The sequence below is a fragment of the Rhinopithecus bieti genome, unplaced genomic scaffold, assembly GCF_001698545.2.
Source record: "Rhinopithecus bieti isolate Rb0 unplaced genomic scaffold, ASM169854v2 scaffold_11944, whole genome shotgun sequence".
NCBI lineage: Eukaryota > Metazoa > Chordata > Mammalia > Primates > Cercopithecidae > Rhinopithecus > Rhinopithecus bieti.
In genome coordinates, this window is record NW_016807378.1 from 56110 (window position 1) to 73068 (window position 16959).

Here is a 16959-nt window from a genome sequence, read left to right on the forward strand (position 1 = left end):
GGCAATGAGTTCATAACACACATTTAGGTTTATTTAAGAGAATCAATGTAGAGAGTATCATAATTATAATGCATTTTACACATAAAAATAACATGAGATAATCATTTTTTACCTGTTTTAACTATGCTATAGGTAATGGCCCATTAGTTGTATGTTCCATGGCTGCCGTGAATGATCCCCCATATTCAGACACCCCTTAGAAATGAGCTTGTGAATAAAGGTTGGTAAAGTACCTCTCATTCAGACCATTGGAATGAAATATACCACATCACCACATCATTGACCAGACATGTGTATTTAAATGAAATATATTTGTTTGTAAAGCAGCAAACAAAAAACCTCTCTCAGTGTGTGCCATTTTCCACTTCAGCTTGTGGCAAAGAGGACCATGTTGAAATAATTTGAGGCCTGGTACATGCTGGTCAGTCTTGGTAATGCAGAAGGGAGGGACACAGCACATCATTACATTTTACATGTTGTTTTTCAGGAGATGGCTGCAATCAGTCACTTCACATATGGTTTGAAAAAGACTTGTCTCTCTGGCAAGCAAACTGTTATTTAAGTACACAATCCACTCTACTACTGAAACAGTTTTGCCAAACTTATCCAAGTATTCTCACATGCTTAAAGATGGTATAAATATCATTTATTGCTAGCAGTTTTCTTCAGACTATATGGAATGTCTTCCTGCTGCCTGATCTAAGTGTCCCAGTTTACATTATGGCCTTTACTGCCTCTGTTTGATGGAGTGATCAGTAAAAATTTAATGACACTATAAAATAATAAAAATGTCATTAATTTACCACGGATCTTGGATGCAGTGGTTGTAAAGTTACATTAATAAACAGAATATTTTTTACAACAAAAAGCATTGTTACGTGGGAACGTATAAATAACACACATAAATTTAAGAGCAATTTTACTGTTAGCACACACATTATTATGGAATAGCCAATAAGTGTATAAAACATAGTATATAAAATTTTATTAAAATATACTGTGCACATCAAAAATTCAGCTTTTATCTAAGTGCAAAGAAAAGCCATTATTGTGTGCTTGCTGTTTCATTGCTGTTCTTTCCCCAGATCACAATTTTACATTTGATGCCAGTAAGAGGAAGTTGATTTTTTTCCTACATGAAAACAAACCTCTGTTCTTTTAGTTACCCCAAATTCATTCTCTCTCTCCACCCATACAAAGACAAAATTGATCAATCTTGCCATGGTAGGGAGGGAAAAGTTGCTAATTTAATGCAAAGTTAAAAATAATGCCCGAAGAGTTGAATGGTTTGTTCAGTGACTCTGGAAATAAGGGATAATAATGCAGCAGTCTATCTGTCATCAGTGAGGCTGCCCCGTCATTGACTCTGATAATATGTGAAGATGATGGATGCTACCGGCTTGTGGCTTGTAACATTTAACATTCATCAGCTCCCACTAAAGGAGGCTTTATCATTTAAATATCTTTATTTAATATGCAACATCTACCTCATACATCATAATTTCAAAGCACTTAGAGAGCCAACAGTCCTACAACACAGCAGAGCTGACTTTAATTTTTTTTCAATAACTTTTATGTTGCCTGCATGTTTGTGACTGACAATGCATAAGTAAGTGTCTGATCACATTGCTGCATGTAAAATCCACTGTCAACATGAAGATGGAGCAATTTTCCTGGAAGGGGTGGGATTAAATTAGCATTGAGGTATTTTGCTTATATCTCCAACATATCTTACTTGGGAGCTATGTACATGGTGAGAGCTAGTTCAAGTGTGTGGAAATTTGGACTTAAGAACTTGCCACCCACAGTCTATATTTGTTCCATATAGGGGCATGCTCATGGGTACTTAATGGCAGAAGTTTAAGCTTTATTGGAACCAAAGTATCTTTATACTTCTCTCTGTGCCCACATCCACATCCTGTATTTACTAGGCTCATGTTCAACCTCACTGGTAAAATCTTTGCTTAGCTCAGCTGCCCAGACGTAACTTGTAGACATCAGGCCCTCTTATCTTATGGTTATGTGGCTGGCAAATAAATATTCTGAGCTATTCTTTGAAGAAAAGAAGGAAATCTTCTGGGAGACTAGGTGGAAATTTATATGAAAGGGCATGGCTTTGCGGCGTCCTTCTTTAATCTCAAACACAAGTGCTTAATATTACCAAATCTAAAATGCAACCCACTGCCCAAAACAATTTCTATCATTGATTTATTTTCTTCCTATTTAACAAGTGTTTCATGGGATATTCTTCCTTGACTTCTACTCTGTCAAAATATTTATATTTTAAAGGGAAAGTATCTCTGCAGATTTTTTTTTCAATGAAGTCAGAAAAATGTATGACTTCAAAGACACTGTGAATGTGTTGTTGAATGTTCTGAATGTTTTTTGTTATGATTAAAAACAAGCTGATACTACTGAATTGTGAGTGCACTTCATTTTTTATAAAAGAAAAGATATTATCATCATGTAAGCTTTGTTGTCTTAGGATTTTACAAACCATGGCATGTAATTTTCTCTCTTCTCCTTCCTTGTCAAAATATTGATATTCTTTCAGGAACTTTATTTTATTTTATTTTTTTACTGAGAATATTTTCCAGTAAAATCAAAGAGAATGAGTGACTAGAAAGATACTTGAAATATGCATATTGATAGATAGCACGGTCTGTTGATTTTCAGAGAAAGTTGTTTTTCCCCCTATGAAAATACAGTTAAAGGTTGTTCTTCCAAGAAGATTGCAGGTGTCACATCAAAACTCCTTTTGCATTTAACATAGGGAAAGCATTCACATGCAAATATTTGAAATGCGAAACAATGTGATAAAACAAAGGTTGAATATTTTGCTTTCCCTGGTACTACTCATCTCCACTTTAATTCTTTTTCTTTACATCATGACAACCAAAGTGCTACTCAAAAATAGAAATTGGCTGATTAAAAGCAGCTGTCCTTTCCCTGACTGTATGTGAAGCTCCCATAAGGCTCATAGTTGCTTTTTGTTGTGTCCTGCATCTGGGTTAATTTGTTCTTGTGCACCAGTGTTTTTACATAAGAAGATATTAGGGAACTGCACTTAATTTGGTTTTTATTTTCATTCTGTTTTTTATAAGTGTCGTATTTCAGAGGTTTCCCCACATACTGCTATTTAAACTAGTGAGTTTATTACCCAGTTAGGGAAATTCGTGATTGTAATTTTTGTTGCAAATCTTTCATAGAAATGGTGTAGATTAAAGCAAGGTTTATGCTGTGTTTTCTTCCAACACAGATTTCAACATATTCCATGATGAAGGGGAACTGGAAGACTTCCTGCACAATTTGACTGATGGGAATTAATTATAGAAATATAATGATATTCAAAAATAATCATATTAGAAAGCACAAATGTAGTCAGGCTGTACAAATGAGGCACAGCCTCTATCAAGTAATTGTATGTTTGCTCTTTAAGAATATTTCTAAGTTTCTAAACATCTTACAGAAGAGAACACTCAGAGTATTTCCATCTAATGCCGAACATGCTCAGTACAGAACTAGGTCATTGAACAATAGACTGAACAGCAATCAGCACTCTACTGCTGCATAATGCATTAAGTATAACATGCAGAAACCATTCCCGGAGCTGGAAGCTGCTATTTCATGTCTGTAAATTCAAGCTGACATGACATTTAATATTGTTTCATAGTAATGAACAACAAGGTTTCATTCATTCATAAGCACAACACAAAGCCAAGTTTGAGTCAGGAGAGTAGTAAGGAGATGAGAGGGGGACATGCGCTGTGTTTCTGCAGACAAGAACACCATATTAATGATGGTCAATGAGCTCCTCTGCTACTGATCCGGAGAGCTGCAGAGGGAGTGTTCACTGTGATGCTTCAGACTCCTACTCCTAGAAGAACTGGTGAACAAGTAAAACAGCTCTGGGTTTCCCTCCTAAAGCAGCAGGGGTATTTAACTTTGCTGGCTCCATGGCTGGCTAGGAGTGATATCCTCCTTTTCAGTTCTCAGCAAATCACTGTTGAAATTCTGAGACAAAATAGTAGTATCAATCGTCATCTGGTTGGCCTGCTTTGAAATATTTGTTTTTGAAATCCTTGTGCATAAAATTCTAATTTGTATTTCCCCAGGAATGCCAATGTAAACTATGATCTCTAAATGAGAAAATTCCTCTCCCATTAAATTTAGCCGTTTATTTTAATAGGAACCACTCTTTCAGGTTTTTGCATTGTTGGCTCAACCCTCTCTATTGCGTTCTTTTTAGATTACTGGAGCAAATCCAACAGAGCGAAGATATGCACCGAAGCTCTGGCAGGTTCCCTGTCACAGGTTTCCTTTCCCTACAGGTACTGTGGTCTAGATGCTGTAAGGGCTGTCCGTGTCACAAACAGCTTTCAACGGAATCTTCCTGAAAGATTTTCAGAGTCCATGTTGGTCAGAAATGATATTTTTGAATCCACCTTTTGCCCATTAAGTAAGATAGAAACTGGAAGGAAATGGTGGCTGTTTTGGAAACTAGAATAAACCTCTGATTATTTGTTCCTCTAGGAAAGAACGCGCTTTGAGAATCTGGGACCCCAGTTAACGGGAAAGTCAAATGAAGATGGAAAACTGGGCCCAGGTGTCATCGACCTTACTCGGCCAGAAGATGCAGAGGGTGAGTGACTTTTCTCTAGCTCTTTTCTGCTGCTCCATGTGTTTCCAAAGGTGTGTCTGAGCTAGATATAGGATCTTTATAGTTTTTCATAGGAGTCATCAGCTAGATTTCTTAGGCAAAGCAAAGGAAATGTTACTCTTTTAACTACGTATGTTTGTTATGTTGTGCATTATAGTAGAAGACTTTAAGAAGCAGCTAGATCTTACATTACTGAATACTTAGCAATCCAAGTACTTCAAGTTACCATCAAAGTTCTAAAGTGAAAGGATCCTCTACATTTCAATGAACAGCAGAATTCTGTGTTTCATCCATCTCACTGCATTTGCATTTAAAAAGGGAAAACATACAAAGGAGGACTTTTAAGCATTATTTTGTCTTTCATTGACAAGTAATAATTGTATACATTTATGGGATATAAAGTGATTTTGATACATGTATACATTGTGGAATGATCAAATCAGAGTATTCAGCATATCCAAATCAAGTGATTCCCAGGTACAATCAAACCATTTTGGAGATTAAATGATAGTTTGCAGCAGTTTTAGCATAAACTTAATAATTGCTTGGGGAAGGCCCAGTCTGTGCCTATGCAGTAACCATTACTAACGTCTTTCAGAAGTCTGGGTAGAAAGACCAGCCTTCCTCTCAGAATATTTACCCACACCAATATCAATGCCTGTTCACTTCTCTTCCCTTTTTGTTTGTTTGTTTTAAATGCACAGCAGCACATCAGCAGAAATTGCTCCCCAGAGTCTGGGTACAATTTATGGGTTAGGTCAGCACTTCAGTAGTAATGTTGCCTGGTTATTTACTGTGTCATCACAGAGTAGAGACTGGTTTTCCCGTTAGCTGTTCCTTTGGCAGAATCTGTCCCACCAGTCAGGGAAGATTAATTTGTTCTCTTCAGAGTAACATGATACTTCACCCATCTCAGGTCCCAGCTAAAGTCCTTCTTTAGCTTAAGGGGAAGAATCTCACTAGTATCCCTTTAACTGGCAGGGTTTCTTCCAGGACCCTAATCCCTTGAAAACACATGAAGACACTTCATAGCAGCATCTAAACTGGGCGTGGCTTCTAGTGAGAGCCTGGGGCCATCCCAGGCAGCCCAGAAATCCCTGGAATGAGGACTCAGAGATGAGTAGTATTAGACATTAGGAAGCCCTTCAGAAAGTTTTCAGAATGATAATTTTTCATACTAGTAGGAAAGACTAATGTTTGATGATAGTTTGGGAGACAAGGTGTTAAAATAAATTCTGATTGGGATGTGTATGTGTATATGGGAGTAAAGAGGGAGGGAGGGAGGGGAAGAGAAGAGAAAGGAAGGAAAGGAACAAGGAAGAGGGAAGATAGGTAGGAAGGGAGGCATAAAGAGGACTCAAAATATGCTTGCTGTCTTCCTTGAAGAATGTCCATCAACAGTCTGTTATTTTCATAGGCACTTAAAAGTGCAGGTTTTCCACTGATAAGTGTTGAGGTTCCTCTACCTAGGGAGCCAGGAAGTCCAAATGATGTTACTTGCACAGTTAACCATCTGACTGCAACACAGAAATTGTGGCTGACCTAAAAGCCTGTGTGGAAGCACTTCAGGTCTGGCCCATCTCAATTTTATTGGGAGACGGTACTGTAGAGTACCTAAATTGTTGACCATATGTAATGAAATAAATATTTTTCATTACTTTGGAGTATTCAGTCTGTTTATTTGACAGCAGACTGGTAGTTACAGAGCTCTATCACCTTACCTGTGCTGTCAAAGACTTTTCTTAATTTGTCATTCACCTTTTTTCATTTGCTTCCTTAACTGCATATTTGGTGTAAATGTCGTCAGTTATCTCTCAGTAATGTCATTATCTAGTTAGTGATATCATGTGCTTGGTAAGTTAAAAATCATGATCTGAGTTATTAACTATATAAAAGGAAAAGTTAAAATTTAACTCTAGAGAAACATACTGTATATAAATATTTTGGATATTCTATTCAACTCCTAGATTGTCTAGATTCAAACCAGTTTCCCTGGTTGTTTTGTTTTAGAAAACATTTTATCAAGTGTTTATATACTAGAGAATATGTTAAGCTTTTACCCACATTTTCTCATTTAATCCTTATACACATTGTGAAGAAGGCATTACTTTTTCCCTTTTACAGGTGAGAAAACTGAGGCTGAGAATAATTAAATTACTCGCTATGAACCACATATTAAGGTTAGAGTTGAGATTCTCCCAAGCAGCCTGCCATACTGCCCCCTACTGTGTATGTAGAAACACATGGTCCCTTCGTTTTTCTGAACAAACTCCTTGTGACCTTCCTCAGTACAGCCCATTTCCTCTGCCCTAAATATAGCAAGTCATGCCATATGCCAGCTCTCATGTTACTCTGTCACACACAGCAGCAGTGCCTGATAAGTGTCATAGTAGAAGGGCTGTAGTGGCCCAGGAGCTTAAGGAGCATGTGAAAACCTCCCTTCAAAAGCTTGCCCAGAAGTTGCCATTGAGACCTCATGTGCTTTTGGGGGTTCATGAATGGAGTCAAATTACCTGTTCTAATACCGACGGAAGGGCAGTGCTTCTGTGAGGACTGCTAGCATGGATAGCAGCCTTCTGCTGACTTAAGGATGTATCCTGGCATCTGTTCAAGGCTGAGCTGATTGCAAAGTCTGCTGGAGTTACACTTCATATTAAAGTCAGAGTAGATAACAGGTACACATGATACTTTCTCTACTTTGTTCCTTCATATTTCCCTTAACAGTAAGATTAAGAAGAAACTAAAGTATCAGAATAACTTAAAAAATTATTTGCTCCTTCACTTAGTCTTTGGTCTAAAAAAACAACCAGCCAACATTTCTTGAGTGCCTACCATGTGCCAGCCCCTAAACTAGACTTAGAACAAACGATGGGAAGCAAAGCAGAGATGTCCTTGACCTCTTTAAACATATGGTCTAGTGAGGAAAGACAGAAGATTAAAAGGGAAATATGTACACACATAATTATCATGGAGAAAAGCGCTAAGAAGATCAGGACTTCTTTGTGCTCCATAGAGGATTCAGAGTGAGAGCTCCTTAGCGGGGCTGAGTTGATAGGTAACTTCTGTGCCTCTGGCCAAGATGTCTTATCCCTCTGTCCAGACAGGTTTCCTCTGGCTTTGGAACAGCAATTTTAAGGGGCTATGCCCTCCCTCCACATCTACCCCATCCTCCTGTGGGGCTTCTGAAGTGATGAAAGTAAACCAACCCAGAAGATGAGGCCCTGCTTCCACCAGGCTTCCCAGAAAAATGTCTGTCAGCCATGAAAATGACAATATCACTTAGTAAGCAACTTGTAGACATGCTTCATAGCCCTGAGCCTGGAGGCAGTGAGGAAAAGGTCACCAAAAGAGGCAGCTGTGGATGTGTATTAACCACTCATCAAAATCATATGACAAAACCATAGGCAAGGAAAACAGAAATTAAAAATATAAAAGGCAAATGCCTTCAAAATTTTATTTTTAAAGTCCAGCTGTTATTTGGCTTGAATGTGACAAGACAGCATTTCTTGTTCACCATGATATTTATAAAACTACAAATTCACTGGTGCTGGGGACTTAGGAAACATGTTTAAGGTTGTGTTATACTTTGAAGCAGTTGAAGTCTTAACATGTATTGAGTATACATAATTTGTTAGCTCGTATGTAGGACATGTAAGGAAGAGAGGGCTTGATTAGTTGAGTCTGTCACCATATAATTAAGAATAGTGAACAGCTGTTGAACTTTTTATGGACTTTTCGTATGGTATTGCCCCTTTTCTTATTCTGCTTAGGCAAGAGTGCAATTCTTGTTCCAGCTCTCCTAATTTCAAGGTTGCCTATAGACTAGAAAGAGTTCTATCCTGTTTAATGGGAGATTTGAGTTGAAGTTCCTTTGCCAAACAACTAAAAACAAGAACCTCTGGGCTTATGTTTCTTTATCTTTTAAAAGAGGTATGTTGGATTTGACTTCATCTAAGGTCCTTTCCAAGTCTGCGATTATTATTAGAATCTTCATAAAACACTGAGTGAATTTCTTATCAGAAAGATGATCTATCTGTCATAGGTTCCATTTAGGGATTTTTTTAGAGAAGGAAAAGAGGAGAGTAATGGCTTAGAGGTTGTATTTGTGCCACTTGCTGAATTGAGTTTTCATGTTCCTTGAGCTTTTCTTTTTGTTAATGAGAAGATCTCTCCAGTAGTATTTCCCAATTACCTTCACAGATGGGCTCCCTCCTCTTTCTCTCGGCTCTCCTTTTCTCCAACAACAATAGTTGAGACTCAACTTTTTAAATATATTCTTTTCCATCCTGTTTCTTTTTTCTCTTATACCTGGGGTTTCTAAAGGGATACTTTCCTTTTGTTTCTGTTTTGCTATATGGTTTGTTTAAGAAAACATTCTTCTAACACCTTTAAAACAATTTTCACATCAATTACTCTGTCCCAGCCTTATTGAGAGGTTGTACTTCATTTTGATTTGGGGCATAGTGAAAGATAAGCCTAGCATTTATGGATGAACTCTGAAAGGGATTATCTTTGGCCAGACTGTTGGACCTTGCATCAGAACTGGAAGGATGTGCTGTCCTCCATGTATTAAAACTTTGCATTGATTCAAATGGAAATAGATATGTGTACCAAGAATACCCTCTTTTGGGACTATTGCACTCACATTTCTTCAGAAGCATTATATAGATTTATACTGAATTTGTGAACTGGAACACAGCCAAGATGACATTACCCTTCTGAAGCTTTATTTGTGTGTGAGTGTGTGTGTGTGTGTGTGTGTACCTCCATTTGCTTCTAAGTTTTATATCTCAGGATAGTTTTATTATTGTCAGCTTAAGCTCTTTGTTTAAGACAAATAGCAGAGATTGCAATAATTCTTCTTTTCTTTAAAACACACTGCTTAATATGAATGCCCTTACTTAAAAATCCTGCTCATTCTTTGATCCACATACTTGGAAAGTGTTGAAGTTTTCCTCATTCCCCTACCCTCCCTAGATCCTTATTCCTGGTAGAAAAGATTGACTCTGTGATACATGACTCATTCAAGGCAGCAGAGGCAAACTGTAGCCTAATGTGGGGTGGGGTTTAAATGCTATAACTGCATAAAGATCATTAGTTCAAGCCTACCAGAATACAGTGCCTCACATTGCAACTCTTGGATTCTCAAATTTGAAATAAAGGAGAGAGGTCATCAAATCTGTAATTCAGGCCAAGAAATCACTTCTCATATCCCTGACAAGTAGTCGTTTTACGTCTGTTCAAATGTCTCTGAGAGTCTGAAGACAGAATACTGACCACTTCTTGAGAGGCTCATCCTCATTCAATTGCTGTTTGTTAACAATTTATAACTAAAGTTTGCCTCACTTTCTTGTAACTTCTACCCATTGGTTCCAGTCTGATTTCTAGACCCTAGCAATAAAACTTATCATTTCTTCATTTGACACGCCTTCAGATATTTGCTTAAGGGCTAGAAGACTTAAATTCTGGTTGTTCCATCCTTGGCAAGTCATTTTCTTCCGCTAAATTTTCTCATCTGTCAATGAGGAAGTTGGTCTAGATGGAATCTAGTTGACAGTTTTTAAAACTTTATTATTTTACTGCTATATAATTGAAACCATTTACCTTCAAGGCAACTAGAATATAATAAGTATCAATTAGGGATGATGCAGTAATAAAAATAAATACAATTATTGTGTAATTATATCAGAGATGATATACCTTTGCCCAAGAAGGTATCCAACTGCTAGATACCAGGAATAAGAGATGAGAAATTATACATGTAAAAAGATAAGACTCTGGTAAATCAGAGGGAACATTAACTAGAACTATACTGTAGGCATATGGGTCTGGCTTTCCATAGCTACCCAAAACGTGTCCAGGCATTTCAGAGAAATGAATAGGCAATTGCATCTCTATGGAACTGGCAGACTGTTGACTGAGGCCAGGATGGGTGGTGAGGAAGGCTTAAGACCTGGTGAAAAGGAGTAACAGCCACAGAGGCTAGGATATAAGCAGAGTCCACAAAGCTCTGGGCTCTGGACTAACTCTGTTGTATGAGTATCACAAAAATGTATTTTACTGTGGATATAAACAGTTTTAGAGGATCCTGTGCACCAGTTTATATCAGCACTATATATAAAGTGCAGCTCTCTTAAACAAGCAAATAAACTTCTCTTAAAGAAATATATTTGCTGTGTCTTAAAAGCTCCCAAATAACTTTTAATGTTGGTAGAAAACAATTTCCATTGAATCCTCCAAGTGATGTATAGTCCTGATGGGGCAAGATAGTGAAATGTCAAGATTCTTGTATAACTCCATCTCCTAATACTCCATAAAAGGAACTCAACCTGCTGCTTATTGTTGCTGAGGATAGAAAGCCCAATCAAAGACCCAGCCTCTCTTTAGTGAGGAATCTAGCCCTACTGGATAGCTGGTTTCTCGTTGGGCTGCCTTTTCTAAAGAAGTGTCAATGGCAGTATGAATAATTATCTCAAAAAGATCTACTTTTCTGACTGAATATTTTTTACCCTGGGGAAGAAATGACAGTCTATGTCATTACTGAATCACATAGAAATATAGTCTGCCGTCTGTATCTGCAAGTTCTGCATCTGTAGATTCAATCAACGGTAGATAAAAAAAATTCACACAAAAAAATGGCTGGTTGTGTCTGTACTGAACATGTACAGACTTTTTTCCACGTGATTATTTCCTAAACAATGCCATGTAACAACTATTTACATAGTATTTACATTGTATAAGGTAATATAAGTAATCTAGAGATTATTTCAGGTATGTGGGAGGATATGTGCAAGGACTACACCATTTTATATAAAGGACTTGGGCATCTGAGGATTTTGGTATCTGTAGGGGGTCCTGGAACTAATCTCTCTCAGATACTGAGTAATGACTGTACTTCTCCAAATTGCTACAGCAACTGAGCAATGAAAGATTAATACTATCTACCATGAAAATTAGACCCAAGACAAGAATAGCTAGCATATGTTCCTAATGGGACTACAGAATCAGTCCTCACTTCCTCAGCGGTATGTATGTCTGCTTCACATAAACCAGCACGTTAGATTAAACCCTGACTGATAGAGTTCTGTCTGACATATTTGGACTGACTGTAGCTTTTGAGATTGTGGACCTTGCCCAGATTCTTCTCTCCTGGCAGTAAGAGCCACTTGACTTTCTACCTGCAGGCTGTGGAATTCAGCCTAACCTTAAGGTAATTGGATTTAATGAGCCTCAGACTAGTTATGAATGTGCTTTAAATTCTCTCTGTTTAAGGTCAGGATTTGAATTGAGACCAAACTTTGACCAACTGGCCCTTTCCTGCTCTTCAAGTTCTGATAACTGTGTTTCAAATTTTTTCCAAAGAGTCAGTACCCACCCAGTCCTCCTCCAGTTTCTGTTACTGACTTCCTATCTTTTCATAACTAAGGTGTTCTTATACAGTCATACACCACTTAATGACATTTAAGTCAATGATGGCCCACATATATGATGGTGGTCCTATAAGAGTACAGTACCATATTTTTTCTGTACTCTGTCTGTGTTTAAATATGTTTAAACAAATTACACAAATACTTACCATTGTGTTGCCATTGCCTACAGTATTCAGTACAGTAACATGCTGTATGTGTTTGTAGTCTAGGAGCGATGGACTATACCATATAGCCTAGGTATACAGTAGACTATACCATCTAGGTTTGGTAAGTACATTCTATGATGTTTGCACAATGACAAAATTGCCCAAGGATTCATTTAAGGTATCTTCATCGTTAAGCAATGCATGACTGTTTTTGAATGTCTCTTTCTAGATTGCTCTTCTTGTTTTGTTCTGCTTGTCTATCACTGCCTGTGCTCACTTATCTGCTGTCTATTTTCTGCCTCTTTAGAGGTGGGTCTCTATAGACTGAATCTCCGGTGCTAGGAACCAGGTCTTTCTAAACAGGAGCTGTCCCTACTTATGGCCTCCCAATCTTCAGTTTTACCCATATGTTCAACCAAGTTATAATTTACTGATTATCTCTTATATACACCATACTGTTATGGGCATGGAGGGAAAGGTTTTTTAAAAAATATAGACCACATTATATTCTTCAAGAGCTTGTAATGTAGTTGGGATTACAAGCTTATTACACATAAAAAACAAAGTAGTTCAAGGTATTAAATGTTCAAGTGCATCATTAAAGAAACAGAAAAGAGCTGCTATTTAGAGGAGGAGGCTGCAGTGCTTTGTGGACAGCAATGTTTCTGGAAAACCTGATAGAAGTGTGGCTGGAGATAAGCCTAGGTTTGGATAAGCAAAAAGAAGAGGAAAATCTTTCAGCTGAGGGAATAATCTAAGCAGACACAGACATTAAGCAGATAGACGTTCATAGGAAAACTCCAGAAGGGAAGAATCATCTTTTTCATCTTTGTCTTCTCCACCAAGCCCAACACAAAGCCTTGCACATACTTGCAATTAATAAATATTTGTTGAATTGAGTATGTTACAGAAATAGATGGGTGACATATTAAGGAGGGCCTTGATTACCAGGCTGAGGAATTTGGACTTTACCACCAAATAAATATGCATTAACCTTTAATCATTCAAGACTGATTTAGACTAGAGAGGTTAAGAATAATGGAAATGCAGTAGTTAGGTTGCTTTTGGAGATCTGTAAGTCTCTTCATTCCTCTGCTCTCTTTAATATTATTTCAGAGAGGATGTTCAAGTAGATATCTTTCCATGTTATAACACGAGAAAGCTTAGCTGGTGTTAGGTGGGTTTTCATTCAAACTCATACTAGAAATAACTCCTTTCCTCCTCTCCTCCTGGATGCCAATAAGTAGGATTTTTACTGTCTACTGTGACTGATTGATGCCTTACAGATCAGTCTTGTACTTTTGCCTCTCACTTAGGAGTGCAGTTTTTCTTTTTAATTGTTTTTGTTCAATGGGTATTTACACCTGAAACATGATGATGCCAAAGTTAGGTCATAGTACCAGAGGGGAAAGATTATGTAAGAATGCATCGTCATTTGCTATATACTATAAACTGCCACATTTAGGAATAGGCTATGGCACGTAACTCTGAACAAAAATGTAATATCCCAAGTCTCAGACCTGGAAAAAAGCATTTCATAAGCAATATGTTCAATCATTTTAAATTTATATTAGAAATGTAAATTGAAGCTTACTGGTATCAATATATGTATATGTATTTTTTTACTTTGATGGTGGAGAAATTGCTCATGGTGTTTCAATATAAGCTGACTCTTCTGTGGGAAGGTTGATCCTACATAGGGACAAAATGAAACAGGATAATAGCTGCTCCATGCTGGACAGCCACAGAACTGTTCGTGGAGAAGAAGAAAAGCAATTGTCAAATGTCCCTGAAACTTCATTGCCCTCCATTTATTTTAATTCCATAGTCAATAATTTGAATCCTTTGTAATTCCAGTGAGTCCTTTATAAAAAAAAGCTGATCTGTAGGTTCACAAGATAATGGTCTCTTCTTCTGGCTCTGTATGAGCAGTATGGTCTGACTTCTGTTCCCATATATGAGAACTGCAGAGATGTGAGATGGTCTTTCTTGGTTGAGCCCTATGCCTAGTCATTGTATTTTAGTCTGTATCATGGAGAACCTTTTGAAATATATTTTTAGCATTTGGGAAGAAAAGAGGCTCATTAAGGAATAAATTGCATTTTTCAGTTAACTTACGAGTTTATTTAGTAACTCCCTGAAGAGTAGAATGTAAAATATAGCAAACATCACCCAGGTATGAGGAAAGTCTACAAAGGGAACACATATGAATTAAGCACCTGCTATGTTCTTGGTACTGGAATAAGCATTCTACTAATTCTGTTGCCATTATTACTGCTACCTATTTCTAAAAGGAACTACTGCTTAGTGAGTAGGTATTGGGTTCCAGTCACTGTGCTAGGAAATTTAGAGGTATGCCCATTTATTTCTCACAAAGATGCTGCAAGTTAGAAATTATTAGCTCTCTTTTATAGAGAAATGAAACTACAGTTTAGAGAAAGAAAATAATTTATCCAAGGCTACTTAGCTAGGAAAGATCAGATCAACAATTCAAACCTAGATCTGTCTATATGGCATCTGAGCCATGCTGCCTCCTGTTTTTCTCCAAGATGAGCAACTAAATTGGTTGCCTTTGTTGGATTAGCTTTTCCTATAGTTTTCATTAAAAAGCAGAAAATTTTAATTAGAAACGGAAACTGAAAGTTTTTTTAATCCATTAAACCACAGAAATATTAGGCACTTTTCAAATACTTTCACCAGTTCTTAGGGTGAAGAAGTATTGGTGGCCCATCAGATTGGATTGATCTCTAAAATCCTTGATCTCCTTTCAGTACTGTTCATTCCTTAACCCTAACCTTAAAAAAATAATTAGTTTCTGCTGCTCCCATAATCTGCATTTTCCATTCTAATGAAAGACAGATTCCGGCCAGTTAAACTAATCATGTTAGGAGTTTTAAAAGCTAAGTTTGGATGCCATTGAAACAATTCAGCTGACCATTGAAGAAATTCATTCTGATGGAAAGTGTGAAATTTGAGATAGTTACATTTGAGTGCCCGTTGTGATTTTGCCATTTATTAACTGTGAAACTTGAACAATTTTAATCTCTCTAAACCTCAAAGTTTCCTCATTTGGAATGAGGAGTATGGATTAGGTAATCTTTAACATCCCTCTCCTGTTAGAGTTCTCTAATTCAGTGAGTGTGTTTTATCTATTTTATAATGAATCTGATATTTAAGGAAAGTCCTAATGTATGCTTACTTGAATGCATATATATACATATATATTTGCACACACACTACATCATTAGAATAGTTTTCAGATTTAATATTTCCAAAAATCTCAGACATGCCTTACCATCCTTCCAAGGTTTTTCTAGAAGTAGGGAAGCTGACGTCTCAGAACTCTACAGTATGGCTAGTCAATCAAAGAAAGTAAGACTGGAACCAGTAATCTGTGAGTCCCACACAACTACTATGGGTACATTTTTCACATCAAAATTATGCTTATTTTATAGATGTTTCAAGAAAGGACACTTAACAGAATATAAGAAATAAAATTAAATTTCTACAAGATTTGATTTCAGAAATTCCCAGGTTCTAATAGAACATGTGGGCATTAGAGACTCACTCTAAAATTCTCACTGTTGAAGATGTCCACTGTACTGTACTAGTAAGCATTTGAGTATTTATCTTATGCCATCCTGGCTACTAGACCCTGGGGATAAGGGTAGCAGCTAAGGATAAGACACAATGCAGTTACCACTGTTTCGGGGTACATAGTCTAGAAAAGAAAGTAGGTACATAAAACTGGTAATTTGGATAAAATATGGCAAATGTTAAGACGGAGGTACACAAAGGGTGCCACCTGTCAGAGCCTAGGCTACTTATTCTAACCTGGCAACCAGGTAAGACTTTCGTGGGATAAATAATCCCTGAGATGAGTCTTCAATAATGAGTGATTGGAAGATGGCCAGGTAATTTCAGGAAAGGAGGGAGAAAACTCAGATTCCTAGTATGTACACACTCAACACAGTGTGTAGAGAACTGGAAGTAGTTCAGTGTTATAACACAAAAAATGTTCCAAGTAGAATAGCCAGAGCTGGTACTGGAGCCATAGTTAGAGGGCTAGGTCACAGAGAGCCGTCCGTACTGTACTAAGGAGTGTGAACTTCATCTTGTGGGCATGAGGGAGCCATTGAAGTGTTTTAAATATAGCAGTGGCCTAGTCCAAATTGCATTTGTGACAGATCATTCTGGCTGAAATTAGGAGGAGGTATTTAAGTGGAGGTTAAAGGATTTAAAACTGGGTGTAAGAATATCAGCTGGAAGGCTAGTTTTTATAATACTCCAGCAAAGATAGTGAAGGCTAAGGCAATTGATGAAGATTGAAATGAGAGAATGAATTTAGTAGTATCTTTGTTAACTAACTCCTGAGACCTGCTTCATCTTGCTTTGCACTTCTTAATTTCACGTAGAGTCATGACAGGAGCTAGAGTTGGATAAAGCCAAAAGCTGCTGAACAACACGAATTATTCAGTCTACCAGCTTTTTACCAGCCTCTTTATTCTCCAAGGGCGTCTTCTTGAACCTGAGCCCAGTTGTTCTGAAAACTGGTTCAAACTTAAATGATGCCTTTTTACCTGGGCTCAACAGCTTGTAAGCCCTCCTCCTATGTATAAATACAGCATATAGATAATAAGCGGAATATTTGATGCTCTATGCTACCTTCAGGTCATTAAAATAAAGAATATAAGTTATCCCAGCTGCCCTTGGATTCTGTAGT

General features: G+C 37.4%; 1 protein-coding gene across 1 annotated transcript in view; it reads left to right on the forward strand.

Annotated features, from left to right (window-relative positions):
• The window catches only part of SOX6 (SRY-box transcription factor 6), an 88561-nt gene that overhangs the window by 36121 nt on the left and 35481 nt on the right, over positions 1-16959 (forward strand). Inside the window, exon 4 of the mRNA XM_017881544.1 lies at positions 4534-4642. Within this exon, the coding sequence (XP_017737033.1) occupies positions 4534-4642 (109 nt within the window). The remainder of the gene's footprint in view (positions 1-4533; positions 4643-16959) is intronic.